Below are 22,027 nucleotides of genomic sequence, written 5' to 3'. Positions count from 1 at the left end.
TTGATTGAGGAGGTGGCAGCGAGTTTTGATTAGGGCAATGTGGTGGATTGACTTCCAAAAGATGTTTTCTAAAAGTGCCACGTACAGTAATAGACTTGTCAGCAAAGTTAAAGCCCATGAGGGCTTTGGCATTGGCAGCATGGATACAAATTGGTTAATGGGAAACAAAAATTGTGGTGAAAGGTTTATTTTTGGACTGGAGGAAAGTATCAATGTCCCCCAGGGGTCAGTACTGGGTCACTGCTCTTCGTGATTATATATTAATATATATAGATTTGGGTATACGGGGTAACTATTCCAAAATTTGCAGATGATCCAAAACTTGGAAGTGCAGTGAACAGTGAGAAGAATTGAGATAGACTTCCAGAGGATGTGGAGACTGGTGGAATGGATGGATACATAGCTAAGGAAATAACTGCAGAAAAGTGTGAATTGATACATTTTAAAAGGAAACATTAGGACACAGATTTATGGTAATTGGCAAAAGAATCAACAGTGGTGCAAGAAAAATGTTTTTCACACAACCAGTGGTTAGTATTTGAAATGTACTGTCTGAAAGAGAGATTCAGTCAAGGTTTTCAGAAGGGAATGCTGTATGAAGGTAAAATAATTGTAGTACTAAATGGAAAGGGTAGGTGAGTTGGACTAACTGGATTGTTCTTGTGGAGGCTCCAGGAGTTGGATGACATCCTTCTGTGCTTTCCCACATTATAATCCCAGCACCAAACCACATGTTGCAATTTCCTACTAAGCTATCAAGAAACTGCCATAGCAAAGTTTCTTCTACAAAAGTCGAACATTTGCCACTGAAATTAGTTGTTCTGAATTAATGGGGGCCAATGCTCAGGCACCAGGACTCATGCTGTCTCACTGTTATGTAATGATGTTTGCAGACATGCCATGCTAGGATGCCTTTCCAAGGTGAGAAACCATACACAGCACCTTGCCAGTTAGCCAATTTTTTCTAGATGATTTCTAGACAGTTTTCCTGCACTATACCTATTTCTAAAAGAAAGATGTGGTATGGTCACATTTGACCTCCCATTTCATTTTATAAAATCCATTGTGTTTATGACCTTTCATTCCATTTCTTAATTTAATAAAAACTCTTTTAAAATTCTCCAGTCTGGCGACAACAAAAATAATTCAGGAAAAGAAGCTTTTTTGAGACTTGGAAAGGCATGCCTAATGTGGCACGTATGATTTGTGCCCAAGGGGCAGGATTCTAACATACACAACTGCCAGGAGCTTTCCAGCAGCTAAGGGAAGTAACTGCCCTCCCTGGTGCACATCATCTAGGACTGTGGGGAAAAAAAGGTGTAAGGTGAGAAAAGCAGCAGATGTCACTGAGTTCCTGGCTGGCCCCACATGATTGCTTTTGTTTGTTTATAAATTACGGATGTCATTCAACTCCTAGAGTTGGAGTCCAACTCACCCGCCCTTTCCAGTGCCTACATGTGCATTATCTAATTCCCTTCTGAAAGGAGTTATTGTCCAGTATCCCCAAAGGTAAACACAGTGATTAACTTGAGCCTTCCTTTTTGCTGTTATTGCAATCTCAGAATATTTTCCTGGAAGGCAATTGACAGAAAGGGGATATCTTCTTCTGTCAGGGAAAAGTACCAATAGACTCAAGAACAACTTCTTCCCTGCTGCCATCAGACTTTTGAATGGATCTGCTAAATGTTAAGCTGATCTTTCTCTATATTCTAGCTATGACTGTAATATACATTCTGCATCCTCTCCTTTCTTTCTCTATGAGCCGCAAGCTTTGTCTAACACATAAAAGACCATACTTTTCACTGTATACTAATACATGTGACAATAATAAATCAAATCAAATCTCTTTCAGTCTCAAATAGACAGCAAAAAGACAGAAAGTTTCAGCACACTGTTATTTCTGCCTGGTATTTCTTGTTGTTTGTGCCTGGCTGGCAGTTTGCGATTTCATGCTGGCCTGGGACTTTGCCTTTAAGCGTGTGCAGGATCGCGGAGTGTCAATCAGCAGAGGTGCTGGCCAATGGGGCAGCGAGAGGGTGGGTTTGGTGTGAAACTGACAACAGCTGAATCACGCGGAGTGCTCAGACAGAGCAGGAGTGAGGATCACTGTGAAAGCATTGCTCTATCCCTGGCTGCAGGAGAACATTGCCGCTCAGAAGTGGGGGACAGACAGAGAAGGAACACAGCCCCCTGCAAATGCTCTCTCCCTTTCTCCAGCAGTCCAGGCAAAGCTGCGTCTTGCTGCTGCTGCCGCCGCTGCAGGGATGCCTCGGGAGAGGAGCCAGCCGCGCCTGTCGGCTCGCAACAGCTGTCAGGACGGGAGCCCGCACCGACGGAGGGGACCGCAGCTTCGGGGAGCCGGCTCGGGAGCGGTGGCCGGTTCGCCGCGTCGGCGCCTTAAGAGGGCTGTGCACGGTGAGCAAAGCGCTGTTGGGGTCACACAGCACCACATTCATTCACACTTATAGCATACACACTCATTTACACTTACAACACTGATTTACACAACCTACAAACTCATTCACACAATACTCATTCACACTTACAACGTACTCACAACACACATTCACACTTACAGCGTACTCAACGCTGGCAACAAAACAGGAGGGGTAAAAACAACTCCTTGTTTGCTTGACATGTGAACCTGCGAAGGGTAGAAAGTTAATTTTTGTGTTAAACGTTAACAGCTGGTCATTTTTATTTTCTTTTGAAGGAGAGGGGGCCGAAACAAAAAAAAAGTCATCTCTCCCTTCCCAATTTTCAGCCCAGCTGGATTTCCCCAACTCCAGCTATAGCTATTTCTTTTTTTTTTAAAACGTGTTTAAATAAACAACAACGGCTGGGGAAGAGCCCTGGGAATATGGTACAGCTGACTTTTGGTAAGCGATACCTAAAAGAGTTGTCAGCTACGGCCCGGCTGGTTAGGGAGGTTGAGCGGATTGGGAAGCGGATGAGAAGTTAAACCCCGAGGACATCTCCAGCAGCCTGTAAGTGAAGATTATCCTAAGGGAGGGTGGAGAATGCCTGCCAGATTTGGGACCACATTTAAGGTGTGGCTTAGTTTACTGTGTTTCTCTCTTTGAAAGCAGAGTATAAACTGTGATGGGGATTGGGGGTTGGGGGGGTGGCAGAGAAAACAAATGTTAAATTTGCGACGAAATCCCAGACTACTTTTCTAACTTGCTGGAAAACGTTTCATTTATTATTCCAGAGCAGAATTAATATTGCGTTACAGTTTTGATATCCAGGATTGTGTTTTTTTTTAAATACAAGATCATCTGAAGTCACCATTTGTTTTAAGTTGAAAAGAATGTCTGCGGTGCACAAAAAATTATATACTTTGCATTGGTTACTTGCAACAGGAAAGTGAGGAGTATTTTCTTGGCAAATTGCACTCCAATTTGTACGAAACTTTGCAACGACAGCCTAGTGCTTGTTCTGTGTTTATGGCAGAAACATGGTGCTTTGAGACAGAGATGGGCTTATTGGAAACATTCAAGGCCCTGGAGGTTTGTAAATGACAGGATACGAAGGGAACATTGACTGAACAAAATGGTAATGAAGTCTATCACTGAGAGATGACAGATGGAACATATAAGCAGAGTAAGTGAGAACAGACCGATGAAGATTGTTATCTATTTCTATGTAAAATGACCAAGGGAGAGGTTATGAAAACGTTGGTTTGTATTATGAGGTTTAAGAGCCCATTCATTTTAATTGTATGGAAACAGAACGGTTCAGCCCTGATAGAGGGGATTGATGTTGTGATTTATTTGGCAATCTGAAGGCAAAAAAATCCATAAACCTTGGCTTGAGATAAGAATCAAATGATTTTGATGTGGTTGCCAATATTACTTTTTCATGATGTGATAAGCAGTGATCACACAGAATACTGACTGCAGAATTTCAAATGAAGTTCATGGATAAGATCACAGGGAATAGGAATCATCGTAGAATCCCTACAGTGTAGAAGGAGGCCACTCGACCCATTGAGTCTGCACCGACCACAATCCCACCTAGGCTCTATTCCCATAACCCCATGTATTTACCCTGCTAATCCCCTGGCCTAGGGCCAATTTAGAATGGCCAATCCACCTAACCCACACATCTTTGGACTGTGGGAGGAAGTCGGAGCACCCGGAGGAAACCCACTCAGACACAGGGCGAATGTGCAAATTCCACACACAGTGACTTGAGGCTATAATTGAACTGGAGCAGAGGTAGACTTGTGTATAGCCTGTCGAACCTGCTCCCCTATTTCATACAGTCATGGCTAATCTTTGGTTTGGACCTGTATCTTTATATTCAGTAATAAAAACAGAAAATGCTGGTTAACCTCAGCAGTATCTGCAGAGAGAGAAAGACCATGAACGTTTTGAGTTTATCCAGCACTCTGGTTTTATTTTGGGTTTTCCAGCATCCGCTGGAAATAAAAGCATTCGCAACCCTTTGGAGTCGCATTCCAAAGATTCACAAAGTGAAGGTATTTCTCCTCTTCTCAATCCTAAACGATCAACCCATTATCCTAAGATTGTGCCCCCGTGTTCTGGATTCCCTAGCCAGGTAAAACAACCTCTTGGGCTCTCCCCTGCCAAACCCCTTCAGAATCTTGTATGTTGCATAATAAACCAGAAATAACTTGATATAAGTTCTTGATTTGAACTAATTAATCTCAGCACAGACTGTTCCGAGTTAATGTCTAACCAGAATCTTTTCAGGTGTTAAGCAGTAGTACGGTAGGTCCAAAACAGTTCAGACTAAAGTACTGAATCAATTACAGCTTTTAATACAATATAAAATAAATTTGCAATCAGTTTATCAATTTACTATAAAAGGAGTATCATAAGGCTATTCAATAACTGTATATTTGTATTGTCACGTACTTGAGAAGACCAAAAACAACAATGACTCACGGGCGTTAAAACTGTAGGAGAAAAAAATAAAATTATGTTCCTCTGAGTCACAATAAATTGCTTATCATATTTTGTTTTGGCGGGGGGAATAGATCAGAGATTTTTATTGTAGTTAAGTGGACTGAATGGATGTATCTAATGATAAGCTAAATTGACATATTACTAAAGCCACATGTATTAACTTGACCAATTGCTTGAGGAATGAATCCAATAATTGAATCTACTAATATTATTTTTCATGAAATGGTGCTGCAGTGATCACAATATTTTGAATATTTCCAATTATAGCAAGGCATAATGCATACAATTTTATAATCTATGTTATGCTGTTACCAAACGGCAACACTATGCCCCGGACTCCAAAAAAATTTATTTAATGAGTCTTTCCTTTTCTCAAATTGCTGGGATGGGTTTTTACTCCTGATTATACTCTGCGCTCACGCAGTTCACTCTTCCACCTTTCAGTGTCTTTTGTGTTGGAAGTCATGAATTAAGTAACTGAGGCGTCTAGTTCCATGTGAAACTCATGGTCCATGAAATTAATCTCCCTTGTCACATGAGAATTATGGTTGTGGGGGAGGTAGTTTAAAGAGAAATGATTAGTCAGCTGTGATGTGCTTAATCTTGGCGACTGATGATTGGTGGATAAGCAGGATGATGTGTTCTGGGTCAAAACCCATAGCTTTGGATGGAGCAGGTTCCGTAAATTTATGTTCGCAGGTTTCTTAAGGCTAAATACATTGCGTGCGCATCAGCAAACTAGGAGCTTCCATCGACTGCTGCCCTTTGTCAGTTAGGGTCACACTGGGAATGCTGTAGTTGGCTTCACTGTCAGTGGGCTAGGCAGGACAGAGATATGGCCAAGGTTCTGGCACCTGATTACTATTTGTTAACTCTCGGCCACCCCACCTGCTACTTACTATGTATATGGATGTCAGATTAGGGCAAGATTGTGTTCAGTTGTAGTCACCGTATGGTCATGCAGCATAACACATTTTACAGAAAGCTGGTGCCTTTGGACAAGATGGCAGCATGATGCTGTTGATGAAACACCCCTTCCATGTGTCATTGTTCCCAGGAGAAGAAGATAAGAAAATCAAATCTTGTCTGTGCATTTCCAACTACTGGACCATAATGAAAATCAATAACCACCTATCACAGGAGCAAGCTACAACATTTGTTTGAATCTTTTTCCTTGACTTGCCTAAACAACTCTAATTAATTATTTCAAGATAAAACCACATGCAGTTCTATGTATTTACATTAACCAGTCTGAAATAGAAGACATAGTGAGGATTATTTCGCTTGAGAAACAAGTGCATATTGCTGAAGCAAAAATTATAAAGAGCTTTGCAATACAGTTATAGTTATTTAGCTATATTAAACCTAGCAGATCCTTCAGACATTGCTCATACTAAAGAAAAGTGTGTACTATTTTATCATTACACGTTTTGGCATCTACATAGCCTTGCCTAAATGACCTGCCTTGAGAACTTGGAGTAAATGGCTACCTTGAGAAACGTTTTGTTTTGCTAACATTCATGCGTATCAGTTGAAAGCCTTAACTTTAATTGTTAAGCTGCCAAATAAAATACCTTATTGACAGTGTGCAATAACATGTGCAACAGTTTTATAGGTAAGTTTAATCATGTTGTGAAACATATAATTAAAACAAAATACCTTATTGTGCCAGAAACGTTTTGGGCCTATGTTTGAGGGGGAGACAGTGACGGATAACTTTCTTTCCCCACGCTTCTACATTACAAAACATTACTTACAAAAGTGTAGTTGTAAATCATGGGCCGCTAAGTGTTTTGGGATGTCTGGTGTAATGAAAGACTTTATATAAATTTGAGTCTTTCTTCACCTACACCTTTCTCATCCAAATCATTTATACAGCAAATATTGTGTAATCCATTTATTTGAGATGTTGAAGGGTAGGTGAAGTGATTGTACAGGTTGGTAAAAATTTGGCACATTGGTTCAAAAGTGAGATATTCAGCCATCGCTTAGTGCTTTCAGATCTGAGTCAGAAGGTCATGGATTCAAAGTCCGTTCAAGAGGCTTGAGCACATGAACAAGACTAACACTCCAGTGCTACTCTGTCAGAGAGGAAAACGAGGCCCTGTCTGTCGATTTGGCTTCTCCTTCTGCACGGCTCCAAAATGAAAAGAGTGGGGGAGTTCTGTCTGTGGGATGCTGGCCAATATTTATCCCTCCAACCAGATTCATCAAAGAAACACATCTGGTCATTCATCGCTTTGCTGTTTTATTTGGAGCTTGCTGTGTGTGAATTGCCTGCTGTATTTCCCTATGTTGCAATAGTGGCTGCATGTTTTTAAACGTTTACTGCATTGGGTGTAGTGTGTTTTGGGATGTCCTGAGGTCATGGAATGCAATATTTGGATGCAAGTTATTCTTGTGGTTTCTGCACGTCAGGAAGAGATTTTTCTGTAATAAAGTTACTGTAAAAATCAGGCAGTTATAGAATGGAGCAGCATCAGTTGACATGGAATTGGGCTGAAGACGGCACTGAAGCTTGGATGCTACAAGTAGTGAGCATGCAGGCATTTAAATCTTGAAAGTTAGTGCACAATGGAGACTAAAGGCATGGCTGGGCGGGATTAACTTTGCATGCTATAGGTGATCCAATTGTAGCTACAGGTGCTAACTGAACTCGTAATATTTATAATCCATGTAATGAGTCATTTGATTTATATTAAATGTATTTTTGGGAGTCACTGGCTGGGCCAGTATTTGTTGACCATCCCTAACTGCCCTCCATTTCAGAGGGTATTTGAGAGTCAGCCACATTGCTGTTAGTCTGGATTCACATGTCGGCCAGAACTGATAAAGATGGCAAAGGACATTAGTGAACCAGATGGGTTTTTACGACAATGGTTCCATTGTTGTTGCTTTTTGATTTATTGAATTCAAATGTTACGATCTGGCATGGTGGAATTTGAACCCTGGTCCCCAGATCTTCCCCTGGGCCTCTGGATTATGATGACAATACCATTACCAGGGCTAATGTTTATCCCTAAACCAACATCACTTTAAAAATAGATTTAGCTCAAATTAGCATATGGTGGTTTGTGGGATCATGCTGTGCGGAAATTGCATTGCAGAATTCTTCACTGGGCATTCCCAGTCTGTGTGGAGCTGGAGTGATGTCATCAGACTGACCAAACAGCCAATCGCATTATAGGATTTTCATTCCCCTCCCACCAATAGGAAGCAAAAAGCACCAACACAAACATTGTTTTACATAAATTGAAGAATGGGAAAGGCAAGTGGGGTGAAGGGAAAAGCTGAAATATTCTGGGAAAGCTTTTGCAATTGTTTAAAAAAATGCAGCACTTAATCAATCTACAAATGTAAAATTAATTTTCAATTCCATTCTGTTGCTCATTAGATTTGACTAACCATGTCACTGTTAAACCCTTAGTTACAGTTGTTCGAACAAGCTGCAGTTTCTCTTTGAGGTTTGTAACAGCGATGTGGTAGCAGGGAAATTGCATTTTTACTGATGGTGGCTTTGGGGATGGAAGGGCCACAGTGCAGCCTGTGGTGGAGCAGCATGTGTTTAAAGTCTTAAAATGTATTTATTAGTGTCACAAGTAGGTTCACATTAACGCTGCAATGAAGTTACTGTGAAAATCCCTTAGTCGCCACACTCTAGCACCTATTCGCGTACAATGAGGGAGAATTTAGCATGGCCAATGCACCTGACCAGCACATCTTTCGGACTGAGAGGAAACCAGAGCATCCGGAGAAAACCTGCGCAGACACGGAGAAAACATGCAGACTCCACTCAGACAGTGACCCAAGTCGTGAGGCAGCAGTGATGGACTAGAAATTTGCGATTTGAAGTTCTGGTCAGTTTCGGTGAGGTAATGATGACAAAACGCTGACAGCTCACAGTATAAAAGTCGATCTCATGGCTTTTGGCCCAAGAAAAATGGCCTCAAAAATCTGATTTTTACATCTTTTTAAACAGAGCATCATATATACTTTTTAATTTGAGGTGAGGAATCTAGTGCTTTCAATAGCCTGAGCAGTTTACCAGCGTAATCGGAGTAATGCTGACATGCAACAACTGTTTCTGTCATTATGTGAGGAGTATAAGTAGCAAATCAAATAGACATATTACCAAGGAACAGCGTCAGCAGCACATTGTGCGGTCTGGTCGTGAGCTCAATATAAGCTAAGGATGAACTGTTTTATGAAGTGCATCTACTTCTATTATGTTCAACATCTAACCAGTCCTGCTGGATGATTACAAGCATGCATTTTCTTGCATTTGTACATCTGGCAAACTGATGGCAGGTCCTTCACACCGGCTGTACAAATACAGTCATCTGATTAGGTTAAATAAGCAGTGCAGATGAATTTCTCTGCCTCTTTGTGTCAGTTTCTGATTGCCTTTACAGATGTGGAGATGTCAGCGTTGGACTGGGGTAAACACAGTAAGAAGTCTCACAACACCAGGTTAAAGTTCAACAGGTTTATTTGGTAGCACAACGCAGTCGCTGAGCAGAGACTGATAGCCAAGTTCCGCACACATGAGGATGGCCTCAACCGGGATCTTGGGTTCATGTCACACAATCTGTAACCCCCACGACTTGCCTGGGCTTGCAAAATCTCACTAACTGTCCTGGCTGGAGACGATACACATCTCTTTAACCTGTGCTTAACCCTCTCTCCACTCATATTGTCTGTACCTTTAAGACTTGATTACCTGTAAAGACTCGCATTCCAACCATTATTTTGTAAATTGAGTTTGTGTCTTTATGTGCCCTGTGTGTGTGAACAGAACTCCTACTCACCTGATGAAGGGGCAGCACTCAAAGCTAGTGGCTTGTGCTACCAAATAAACCTGTTGGACTTTAACTTGATGTTGTGAGACTACTTACTGTGCCTTTACAGACCCAGTGATGCTATTTGCAATGCAAAACATCCTTGGAAGGCTTTAATTTTGTTTTACACAGTGTATGAAAGAGGAGTTCTTACTCCTAACTTTTTAAAACAGGGCATCCCAGTAATGATGGCAGCCACTGTGCTTGTTTGCAGAGCTGAAATGATGAATGCTCATCAAGACAAAGTTGCACCAGCGAAGTGTTGAGGCAAGATTTAATACATGACTGGCATGAACTGCAAGGAATTGAGAAGCCTTGCTACATGAAAGTGTTGTACCCACAACGAACAATTTCCAGTCGTAACAGACTGGAACATGGACAGACTGGGAATAGAGGGATACAAACGGATGGTCCAGCTAGGAACACATGATCGGTGCAGGCTTGGAGGGCCGAAGGGCCTGTTCCTGTGCTGTTTTGTTCTTTTGTTTAACTTTACCTATTAAGAGTTTTAGCTTGTCACTGTAATCCTGAATTGGCTGGAAGACCAGGAAGTAAAATCATGCAAGTGCAGAGTCATGGGTGTGGTTATAAACCAGCCTTTCAAGGATGCTTTGCATTGCAAATACCAAAGCTAGATTTTAAGGATCAATCAGAAACAGATACGAACAGGCTGTATGTGGATACATGAAACATTTGAACTGTTTTGACAACAGATCACACCAGGCACCATCATGTAGGAGCTTAAATAAAACGCTGCACCTCAAAAAAAAAAATAGTAAGAGTTTTAACAACACCAGGTTAAAGTCCAACAGGTTTATTTGGTAGCAAATGCCATTAGCTTTCGGAGCGCTGCTCCTTTGTCCGATGTAGTGGATATCTGCTCCAAACAGGGCATACGGAGACACAATATCAAGTTACAGAATACTGATGAATCAGTATTCCTCCCAGGGGTGTCCGATCCCGGAGGGGGTGTCTGCTGGGGTGGTTAGCGGGGGAGTCCATGAAGGATGGTTGGGGAGGATGGGCTTCAGAGGTTCCCCTGCAGAATAGAAATCCGCTTCGGACTTTTATTCTGCAGGTCGCTAATAGCGCGGATCCGGAACGGGCCAGAAGACGGTAAAGTGGGATTTGGCGGTAGGGTTGGGCACGCGGTTCATTTAAGTCAATTTAAATGCAATTAAATCGTCGGACCGGACCCGCGCCCGAATCGGGCGTCGGTAAAGCACGTTGGAACACTGGTTAGCACTGCTATCTCACAGCGCCAGGGACCCGGGTTCAATTCCTGGCTTGGGTCACTGTCTGTGTGGAGTTTACACATTCTCCCCATGTCTGCATGGGTTTCCTCCGGATGCTCCGGTTTCCTCCCACATTCTGAAAGACGTACTGGTTAGGTGCATTGACCTGAACAGGTGCCGGAGTGTGGCGACTGGGCGAACTTCACAGTAACTTCATTGCAGTGTTAATGTAAGCCTTACTTGTGACTAATAAATAAACTTTAACATTTTAACCTGCACATCTTTGGACTCAGAATAAAGACCTGAAAGGCCAGAACTGTACAATTTAGTTCTGTTTCACATTAGACAGGACTCCCTCATCCATTGATGTTGATGTCCTTGTCATTAGAATCCCTTATTTATTTCAAAAGGAACCATAAATAGTGTTTTTCAAAACTCTGTTCCCAAAGTTCTTGCTGACCTCAATGGCCATGTGCTTATGTTTGCAAAGCCTGCACCCGCGTTTGTCATTTAATGCATTAAAAAACTTGCTATCCCATGCAGATTACCAGTCTACTATCCTGCATTGCAGACTATATTAATTAAATGTGCATGAATAACTTTAATAAATAGTAGAAAATAAACTTTCCGAACTGACAGTTTATTTGTGTGTGCATGTACTTTCTTTCAAATTTTGAAGACGATTTGTAGTCGGTGAAACTGCTGAGTTGTTTCTGAATGGAAATAAAATTGTCCCTGATTATTTACTCCTGACATCAGCATGATCGTGGGATTAGTATGCCTGAATGCAGTGGTCAATTTGTGAGTTACTCTAGAGACTATTAGAGGCTGATAATTGAATAAACTTGAATGTAGTAGCATTGTGATACTCAGAGAATGAGTCAATGTGCAGTGACAGGTATAATTTACCCTGGAGACATCTATACTGGGTGTTGATTAGATGCTTTTAGTGCTAAAACATGCCTGAATTTAATCACTACTACTGCGTACCTCAAAGCTGTCAGTACCATCTTTCTAAAATAGAGGGTGTATATATATTTTGTAGGAGATTTCACTAGTTTCCAAATGGGGATATACACGATGACTGACTTAATCACTAATGTTATGGTGTCATAAATTAAGTTGTCATCTTAAGTCCAAACTAATGAACGTTTTTCAAAATTTCATATTATGTTTGACTTTAAACCAGTATGACACATTGAGCAGTTTTGGATCATGCTATTTCAGTAAATTAATTGGCCTGAATAATTCTGTCTTGGATGTCTTTTAAAATTTAAGACCGTATTTTCTGCTAGGAAAATAAATTATTTACTGTTATTTTCTTTTGAAATCTGTTAACAGTCTGCCTCCGATTACATATGCATCATCTGTTCCATGAGGTAATTTGACCATATGGAACAGATGAAACCTATTTGATTAGACTACGCTTACTGTTTGTGCCATTGTTAGATCTGTCAGAAACTGTTGCTAAAAGTCGATGAGCTGTTGCTGGGGTGAGAAAGAGACACCTGCAATAACAGTGAATCTGGGAATTGGGAATTTCAGTCATGGGGATAGATGAAGACAGTTGGCCTTGTTTTTCCCTCGAGATAGGGGGGACATTTTGGATGAGATTACTGAAGTTTTTGAGATCATGAAGGCAGCTAATAAAAAATCTTCACAGTGGTGAAGTTAAATACCTGAGACATGAGCTAAAAGTCACTGATTAGATTAGATATTGCAAGTCACATTTTCACCCAAAAGCAATTTGTGGCATTTGTTACTCAGGAAGGCCCTTTTAAAACAGACAGCATAACAATTTGTCTGTTGAATCCATTTATGTTTGGAGGAGTGGAGAGGGAGAAGAGGGGTAGCTCACAGGCAAATTGGTAATGTTGGGGGGGGGGGGGGGTCGTAAAGGGCAGGTAAGTCAGGCTGCACTATCAAACAGGAATATGCTCATTGAAGCTAATAGCCTCGACTCTTTTTAAAATGAATGCTCTCTAGATTTGATTAAAATGTGACGTTTGAAAACTCTTCGATTTGATTTAGAATTTGCACCGCTGTCTTGATAATCCATGAGAAAGAATAGTGTGAGTCAGTATTTCTTTGTTTCAGAGCGTGGGTGTCCCAGTGGTATGGCACAAAAGCTGTGAGATAAGTATGAAGGTTTGGCATTGCCTTTACAATGAAATGTTTCATTAGGAAAAGGTTGCAGATAAGTCTGTGAGCAGAGGATGGCTGCCTTTAGCACTCGCCTAATATGAATGGAAGCTGGTTGGTGCTAAAAGGAGCAAATTCAGCTTGCTGGCTGGGATGTTGTGGCAAGTCTGCATATGCGGGCATGGGAAGGTATTGTGGGTATGTGACATGAGGAATGTGTGGCAGGTAATATCTGGGCGTGGGAAAGTATGGCAATGTGTGGGATGAGGGGAAGTTTTGAGTCAACAGATTAGCTAATAGATAAATGTACCACCTGCTGATCTGTCATCTAGAGTAATGGTGGGGAGAGGGTGTCACATGAGGACATTAGCAGCCAAAGTTAGAGACTTTAGGTTCGGTACACAAAAAAAATGTGCACTGCTCCAGCTGAACTTCTGTGGTAACAAGGTAGCGCGGCTGCATTTCGCCTAGGTCTTTGTTGTGGTTTTCTGTTGTGGTTATTGCGTCACTTACTAAAACTGTCTGGCTGTCTCCGAGATTGAACACAGTAAGGAGTCTAACAACACCAGGTTAAAGTCCAACAGGTTTATTTGGTAGCAAACGCCACTAGCTTTCGGAGCGCTGCTCCTTCGTCAGGTGAGTGGGAGTTAGAGATTGAAACCATGGTAATAACACCTGGCAAAGCATCGTTTCACTTTTGGCCTTCTAAAAGTACTAATGTTGAGTTCTTACATTCCTTCGGTGTATTTTTCAGCTGGCTGTCAATGTGAAGTTAAAAAAATCCCCAACCTAACAATGTGTTTTAATCATTCTTGATTTGTACTGAATTATTGATAATTTACCTGGGAAGATTTTTTTAAAGATTTAAATATATTTACAAGTAATTTAAATCTGATTGGAGAAGGGGAACGTGGACCTGAATATGCCCTGGGGGGAAAACTGAAATAGTAAAAAAAAATCATTCTAAATGATTAAATAAGTTTCAAATTTCAAGGCACAGTTCAGTTAAAGTTGACATTGAACTGTGTGGATCAAAAATAGCAATGTATCATGCATTCAGAGATCAAAGTTTTAAACAATAATGGGCTGTTTGGTGCTCTACAGTATGTTACTAATCACATTGAACTGAGTTAGGACTGGAGGCCGATTGGTCTCTGAAGGGCAGTGCTGATCCAATCCAGGGCTTTGAAAGATGCAAATTGAGAAACCGTTTGCTTAGAAGCCACAGGAGATGATTGTTTGCTGAAAGAGAGCAGTTGAGGGGAATGCGCTGATGTTGTTCTTGTGTGGTCTGCGATCTCTCTAAGAGCAGCATCTGGTCTTTCAGTGGTGGTTGTGGGAGTGATGCCCAGCCGTTCTCCTTTACACCAGTAACTGGTTCCAACACTATTTAAAGCATTAAACCACAGAATTATTTTGACATTTATATCCTGAAACATTAACTATCTAAATTATTTCCTTTAGAGCATTGAATTATATTTCTTTAATCGTTAAGATTGTTGAATAATTAAGAAAATATTGACCCTTTATTTATCCATGCAGTTACTTTTATAATTCATCTTCAATTTTGCCTTTTTAACTGTTGATCTTTTTGTATTTCTGGGTACCTCCAAATGTGGCCCCCCTTATCTCCCTGATTATCATTCTGGCTGCCATGCCTCAGCTTGAGGGCTGGAATTCTCTCCCTAATCTGCACCTTTCCTCCTCTCTAAGACACGCCTTAAAGCCCACCCCTTTGATCCAAGTTTCACCCATTATTTCCTGTAGTTCAGTGTCAAGTTTTGTTTGACGAAGATCCCATCAAGTGTTTTGAGGTATTTTACTAAATTAAAGGTGCTATACAAATGCAAGTTGTTTTTGTTGCCTATTTCCTCTTGATTTACATAACCAGGTTTGTTTGTTTTTTGTCCGATTGTCTGCCCTTGATGCTAGATCTGGTGAGGACATATTGATAACTCATAAGAGTCATATAGCACAAAAGGCCTTTTACCACAGCCCAATACCCCCCACCACCACTGTGGGTGTCCCATCAAATGCTACATCGCATTCCCCATTGAACTTGGTAGTGGAGCCATCAACCTGTATTCACAGACTCATTCCTACTTATGTAACCAGTGTATACACAAACTTTAGTTATCTTAATGTAACTTTACTTGTTTTGTGGAGGAGGCTTAACGATTCCAAGTTTAAAGCCTGCTCCTTCCTGCTGTCACAGATAAGTTACATTTCTAAGATTATATTTGCTGTCTGGTTTTTGTGTGGGGGAATTTTACCTTCCCACATTTGTAATTCCAATGTGCTTACTGCTTTTAACAGTTTTTTTTCTGGTGCACGGTAACTCATCTAAAAAAAAATATCTTGGTGGTTGAGTGTTGCTTGCACCTGTTGTAGGCAGTGGCTGTGAGAACCGATAAGATTGTTTAGTGGTTTCCAGTAGAATTTTACAACAAGATAAAGAAGCAAGCAGGACGGCGTTGAAGCTGCATTGTGAAGGTGGCTCACATCTACCCAAGCTTTTGGTAGTGGAAAAGTTATGATGTCTGTTCAAAACTATACTATTCAGCAGCAGAAAAATCAAATACAAGTGAAGCTGAGTTAATGAGAAGCTACCCAGTTTTCTATTTATTTCAGATGAGGCTACACAATTGCTTTTTGTAGAATTATATTGTGCGGAAGGAGGTAGCTCTTTGAAAGAATTACTCAGATAGTGGTGTAATGGTAATGTCACTGGACTAGTAATCCCAGAGGCCCAGACACTAATTCAAAACCCATCATGACAGCTAGCAGAACTTAAATTCAACTAAAATTTAAAAAAGAAATTGAAAGCTAGACTCATTAATTGTAGTAATTAAATTATTGGCAATTGTTGTAATCAAAAGATCTAGTTCATTAATGTTCTTTGGGGAGAGAAATCTGCCATACTAATCTGGTCTGGTCTACATGTGACTCGAGAGCTACTGTAATATGGTTAACTCTTAAATGCCCTATGAAATGGCCTAGCAAACCACTCAGTTCAAGGGCAATGGGTACATCTCATGAAATAAATAAAAATCCAATTAGTTCAATTGCCCAGCTCTGTCTCCATAGCCTTGCACTTTTCCTTTCTTTAAGTATATATCCAATTTTCTTTTGGATGTTAATGAATCTGATTCCTGATTTCAGCACTCTTTCAACCAGTGCATGCCACATCATAACTCATTGATATTCAAAAATAAATATTACTTTCCTCTAAATTTTCCAATTGTTTTGAATTAGTGTCCTTTTACTAGTGAGTTCCCACCAGTAACAGTTCCTCCTTAATTACTCTGACAAAATCCTTCATAATAATATTTCTATTAAATCCCTGTCTTAACCTTCTCTGCTCTATTAAGAACAATCCCAATTTCTCTAGCGTTTTTACAGTTGTTTTTGTCAATCCAGCAACTGTAGAAGTAGCTCTTGCTGCATGACATTGTGGCATTGTGGAGCGAGGAGGGTCATTAGGGAATAGTATTAATCATTGATGCACAAGGATGTGCAATTGCACAAGTGTCATCCCAAGTAGTTTTTCTTGCTAAGCTCTGCGGAATGGTGGCACACTGGTTAGCACTGCTGCCTCAGTGATAGGGACACTGGTTTGATTCCGGCCCTGGGTGAGTGTGTGGAGTTCTCCTGTGTCTGAGTGGGTTTCTTCAAGGTGCTCCAGTTTCCTCCCACAGTCCAAAGATGCAGAGATTGGGTGGATTGGCAATCGTAAACGCGCAGGGTTGCCAAGATGGGGCAGGGGTTGGCCTGGGTAAGATGCCCTTTCAAAGAGTCGGTGCAGACTCAGTGGACTGAATGGCCTCTTTCTGCATTGTACTTCAGAGGAGATAAAATAAAATTTAATGTTAAGCTACATGAGGGACAGATGACAGGATATTTGATTAAAGAGGTCGGTTTTAAGGAAAATCTTAGAGAGATAGAGATGCTTAGGCATAAGGGAGGGAATTCCAGAGCATGGGGCCTGGGCAGCTTAGAATATGGCCACCAATGATGGAGCAATTAAAATAGGGCATGTGCAAGTTCCCACAGCCTGGGAGATCAGGGCTGGCCCAAAGACCTCCGGAAGGCCAGCAATCAGGTTTGGCGCGGGGCTGGGGGGAGTCAGTAATGATGTGGAGAGTCAGTAACCCAGTGATGGGGCTGATCAGCGATTGGGAACCAGATGTATTAGAGGGAGGGTGGAGCAGAATGCTGGAATAAGTAGGGATGAGGCCATGGAAATAAAAGAAAGGAATTTTAAAAATTGAGACATCTATAGGTCAGCAAACATGGGCTGATGGCTGAACAAAACTTCAACTTGGGATGCAAGCAGCAGAGTTTTGGATGAGCTGATGTTTATGTAGGAAGGGAGATGGAAAGCTGTCCAGGAGAACATGGAATAGTCAAATGTCGAAGCATCGAATTAGGCATGAATGAGGTCTCTGAAGCAGGGGTGAGTTGAGTGATGTCACCTAGGGGAAAGTAGGCACTCTTTGTAATGGAGCAAATATGTGAATGGAAGTTTGCTTAGAGTCGGGTACAACAACAGGACTGCAAGCTGTCTGTTCCGCCGCAGGCAGTTTCCATTGGAGTTGGTAGATAGGAGATGGAGTTTGTGGCGGAGACTGAAATCAATGGCTTCAGTGTGTAGTTGGAGGAAATACAGGCATGCATACAACAATACCCAACTAACAAGGGCTCCCCTGGATTGATGCTATTGACTAATGGGTTCATGTTCTCCTACAAGGGTGGCACAGTGGTTAGCACTACTGTCTCACAGCGCTAGGGACCTGGGCTCAATTCCTGGCTTGGGTCACTATGTGGAGTCTGCATGTTCTTCCCATGTCTGCGTGGGTTTCCTCTGGGTTCTCCGGTTTCGTCCCACAATCTGAAAGACATGCTAAATTCTTCCTCCGTGTACCTGAACACGAGGGTGACTAGGGGGATTTTCAGAGTAACTTCATTGCAGTGTAAGCCTACTTATGACACCAATAACTAAACTTTAAACAATTCTCTGACAACTTCTTTATTTCTTTATTCTTTTCTGGGATATGGGTATCATTGGCATTTGTTGTCCATCCTGACTTGCCCTTGTGGTTTAATCGGCATTTTCAGTTAAAAGTCAACCATGTTGTTGTGGGTCTGTATGCATGTAGGCCAAACCAGATAAGGGTGGCAGATTTTCCTCCCTAAAGAGCATTAGTGAATCAGTCGGTTTTTACGACAAGTGATGGTAGTTACGGTCGCCGTTAGTAAGACCAAGGGGGCGATTCACCAAGCCCGTTGCAGTGCAACGGGCCGGGAGACATCAGCAGAGGCCATTTAACGGCCTGCCCGCTGGGTGCCACAGCCTCAGTGCATCTCCGGGGACAGGATTTCCAGAGTCGTCTTGTCTCATCGGGGGAGTGGGGTCAGGGTGATCGGGGCTGGCCTGGAGAGGCGCAGAAGGCCAACAATTGGGTTTTGGGGGTGGGGGGAGTGGGTTTAGTAAGCCAGCGATGGGGTTTTGCGGGGCTGGCCAGCGATTGGGAGGCCGGCAGTATGGGGCTACTGCACATGTGCCGATCCCCGCTCTGACAGATTGACGCATGTGTAGTGGCCCGCTCAGCGCTATGCTGCCGGCCTCTCGGCAGGAAGAGACCCCACCCCCAGATTTTCAACGTGATTCATGCTAGGGCTCTCTGCAGTGCTCAGTGTGGGAGATTCATTTTGAAAATCCTGCTGAAAACCCCATGGGAGTTACTTCAGTTTTTACACAAATTCAGTACTTAGAATCTTTTTGGGAGAATTCCACCCCCTCTCCCCACTTTCAATTTCAGATTTATTAATTGAATTTAAATTCCATTAGTGGCCGAGCACAGATTTGAACTTGGGACCTTTGGATTATGTGTCCTGTGACGTTACTACCATCATCTTCCCCTGTAATGTCACAGGTGGTGATCTCCATTATTGCCATTCACAGATGAAACTGGTGGACACTGCTAGCACAATAGGTACTCAACAATCTTTAATGATGGTTTAATTATTAGGATATGCAGTTGATGCTTCCAGATTTTTTTGGTCTTTACTCTACTTGAGACACAGTAGTGAGAACATGCATTTATATATTGCATTAACGTAGAAAAATACCCCAAGCCATTTCCCTCCCGACTGTGTAGAACCTCTGGTGGGTCTATCCTTCTGGTGGGATAGCACATCCCCAGGGCTGGCAATGGTGATGTCTGGTCTGAAGGGTATGTCAGGCTGTTGCTTGATTAGTCTAGGACAACTCGCCCAAACCTGCTACAGATGTTAGTGAGGAGGACTTTGCAAGGTTGGCTGCACTTGGGTGTGCCTTGTCGTGTTCAGTCTCTAGGTTGATGCCAAATGACCCATCCAGTTTTATTCTGGTTAAACCTTTTCTGTAGTGGCTTGATACAATTGAATAGCCTGCTATGCCACTTCAGAGAGCAGTTAAGTGTCAACCACATTGCTGTAGTTCTGGAGTCGCATGTTGGCCAGACTGGGTAACGATGGCAGGTTTCCTTCCCTGCAGGAGATGAGTGGACCAAATATTTTTTTTAACACCTATCTGGAAGAATCATAGAAATTATAGCATGAATGGAGATCCTTTGAACCGTTGAACCCATGCCAGCTCTCTGAAAGATCAATTCAGTACATGTTACAATCCCAGCTGATACTGGACAAGTCAGATTCCAAAGTGAAACCTTGCTTTGTAGATCCTAACTGTTTAAGAAACCGTGGAGGTCAGGTACCGAGTATGTTCACAAGAGTCTGTCAGTGTACTTTTAGCATTGAATAAAATGTTCATTTAACAAGAAAAATAAACGATATTACACTACTAGACACAAAGGTGAGAGAGATTTCAACAATAACACCAGAAAATGCTTCAAGCTCCAATTATTCCTTTTATCCAGGCAATGCCCTTATAGTCACATAATCCCACTGAAGATTTACCACTATCTTAACACCACAGTTTTTTGCTTGAGTTAGTCCACTTACAAACAGCTCTTTCTCTGGTGGAGTTTTAAGCTTTCACTAGATGTGTTTTCCACTGTTGGTATCTGTCCCTGGGACAGCCAAAAAAACATGATCTGAACTCACCATTACTTCAATTGCAGAGCTAACACATCAGTTCCCTCAACTCACTTTCCCAGCAGTCTTGAAAGATTTCTTGTGATAGAACTCAGAATTTCTGCCTCCAATCTCTAACATACAGACACTGCCTGCCTGCCTTTCTGCCTTTCCCTGTGTCCTTGTGTGTGTCTGTATGTAGGCAATACTAGTTTTTTTCCACTTGTTTCCCCCCCCCCCCCCCTAAAATCATTAAACTATTAACTCCTTTGTAACACATCTCCTCACTTCTAAAACCTCATTAAAACGCATGTATCATAGAATCGCTACACTGCAGAAGGAGGCCATTCGGCCCATTGATTCTGCACCAACCTTTTTGACAGATCATCTCACCTAGGCCCTCTCCCCTGCCCCATCTCTGTAACCCCACACATTTCCCATGGCTAACCTACACATCTTGGGACACTAAGGGGCAATTTAGGATGGCCAGTCCACCTAACCTGCACATCTTTGAAGTGTGGGAGGAAACAAAACACAGGTACGGGGAGAACGTGCAGACTCCACACAGACAGTCACCCAAGGCCGGAATTGAACCCGCGTCCCTGGCGCTGTGAGGTGGCAGTGCTAACCATTCTGCCACTGTGCCGCACCATGTGCAAATATTGGTTTCCAGACTTATCGGCGCAAAGCTCAAAAACATCCTAAATGAAACTAGAACCATGTTTCACTTAACACACAATATGAATTAAAACTTAAGGTTATATATTGTTCCTAACACTAACCCCACTGTAACTAACTTTGTATTCCAGGTGTATTTAATAAACTCAATTTAAATTCCTCAGCTGCTATGGTGGAATTATAAGCTCGTTTTGTTGACCATTAGACCAGGGCTCCGGATTACTAACTCAGTAATGTAAGTACTATGTTGCCATATACACTCGTAAAACAACTGCAAAATGCTGGCAATCAGAAAATTCCGGAAACACTCATCAGGCAACATCTGTAGAAAGAGAAATGGAGCTCGTGTTTCCGATTGATGGCCTTTCATCTGAACTCCCTGTTTGTTTCCAGCATTTTCTGCTTTTATCTTGTACGGGGAGAATGGTCCTGACTGGACCAGTGTGGGTACATTTCTCATTAGTTGAAAGCGGTTAATGATCTGAAACTTCCACCAGTTCTCTTATTTGCTCGTTGGTCTCGGGATATGATTCTCGGTTTGGGCTTTATAAAGTAAGAGCTTGTGAGAGGTCCTGGGTTCAAATCCTTTTTTGAGCCCTTGGAGAGCTCTACTTTGTTATGAGTGGCACAGTAGTTAGCGCTGCTGCCTCACAGTGCCAGGTACCCGGGTTCAATTCCAGCCTCGGGTCTCTGTGTGAAGTTTGCTCTTTCTCCCTGTGTCTGCATGGGTTTCCTCCGGGTGCTCCGGTTTCCTCCCACAGTTGAAAGATGTGCGGGTTGGGTTGAATGGCCATGTTAAATTGACTCTAGTGTCAGGGGGGTTAGCAGATAAGTGTGTGGGGTTACGGAATAGGGCCTGGGTGAGATTGTGGTCGGTACAAGCTCGATGAAATGAATGGCCTCCTTCTGTACTGTAGGGATTCCATGATATTTGCTTTCTCCACATGTGCCCAAAAACCTTTCCATTGTTAATAATCTTTTGTTTCTCGAGTACATGATTTCTATTTAACTAGGATTTTTTTCTGTTGGGTTACCATTTTATGCAGATACTGCTACAATTTAACTGACTTGACCACCAATTGGTCAAAGCAACTTGTAAAGAGCTATATATTTAAAAGAGCCA

General features: G+C 42.0%; 1 protein-coding gene across 2 annotated transcripts in view; it reads left to right on the top strand.

The window, feature by feature from the left end:
- The first annotated feature begins 2,068 nt into the window (after positions 1 to 2,068).
- Positions 2,069 to 22,027, top strand: part of fam210b (family with sequence similarity 210 member B) — an 84,386-nt gene continuing 64,427 nt past the window's right edge. For both annotated transcript variants that reach the window (XM_078236420.1, XM_078236421.1), the window contains exon 1: positions 2,069 to 2,415. In XM_078236420.1, the coding sequence (XP_078092546.1) occupies positions 2,197 to 2,415 (219 nt within the window). In that variant the 5' untranslated portion in view covers positions 2,069 to 2,196. The remainder of the gene's footprint in view (positions 2,416 to 22,027) is intronic.

This window comes from Mustelus asterias, chromosome 20 (genome assembly GCF_964213995.1).
Source record: "Mustelus asterias chromosome 20, sMusAst1.hap1.1, whole genome shotgun sequence".
Classification (NCBI taxonomy): Eukaryota; Metazoa; Chordata; class Chondrichthyes; order Carcharhiniformes; family Triakidae; genus Mustelus; species Mustelus asterias.
The sequence above is the reverse complement of the archived record's forward strand: the minus strand, read 5'-3'. Positions and strand labels throughout refer to the sequence as shown.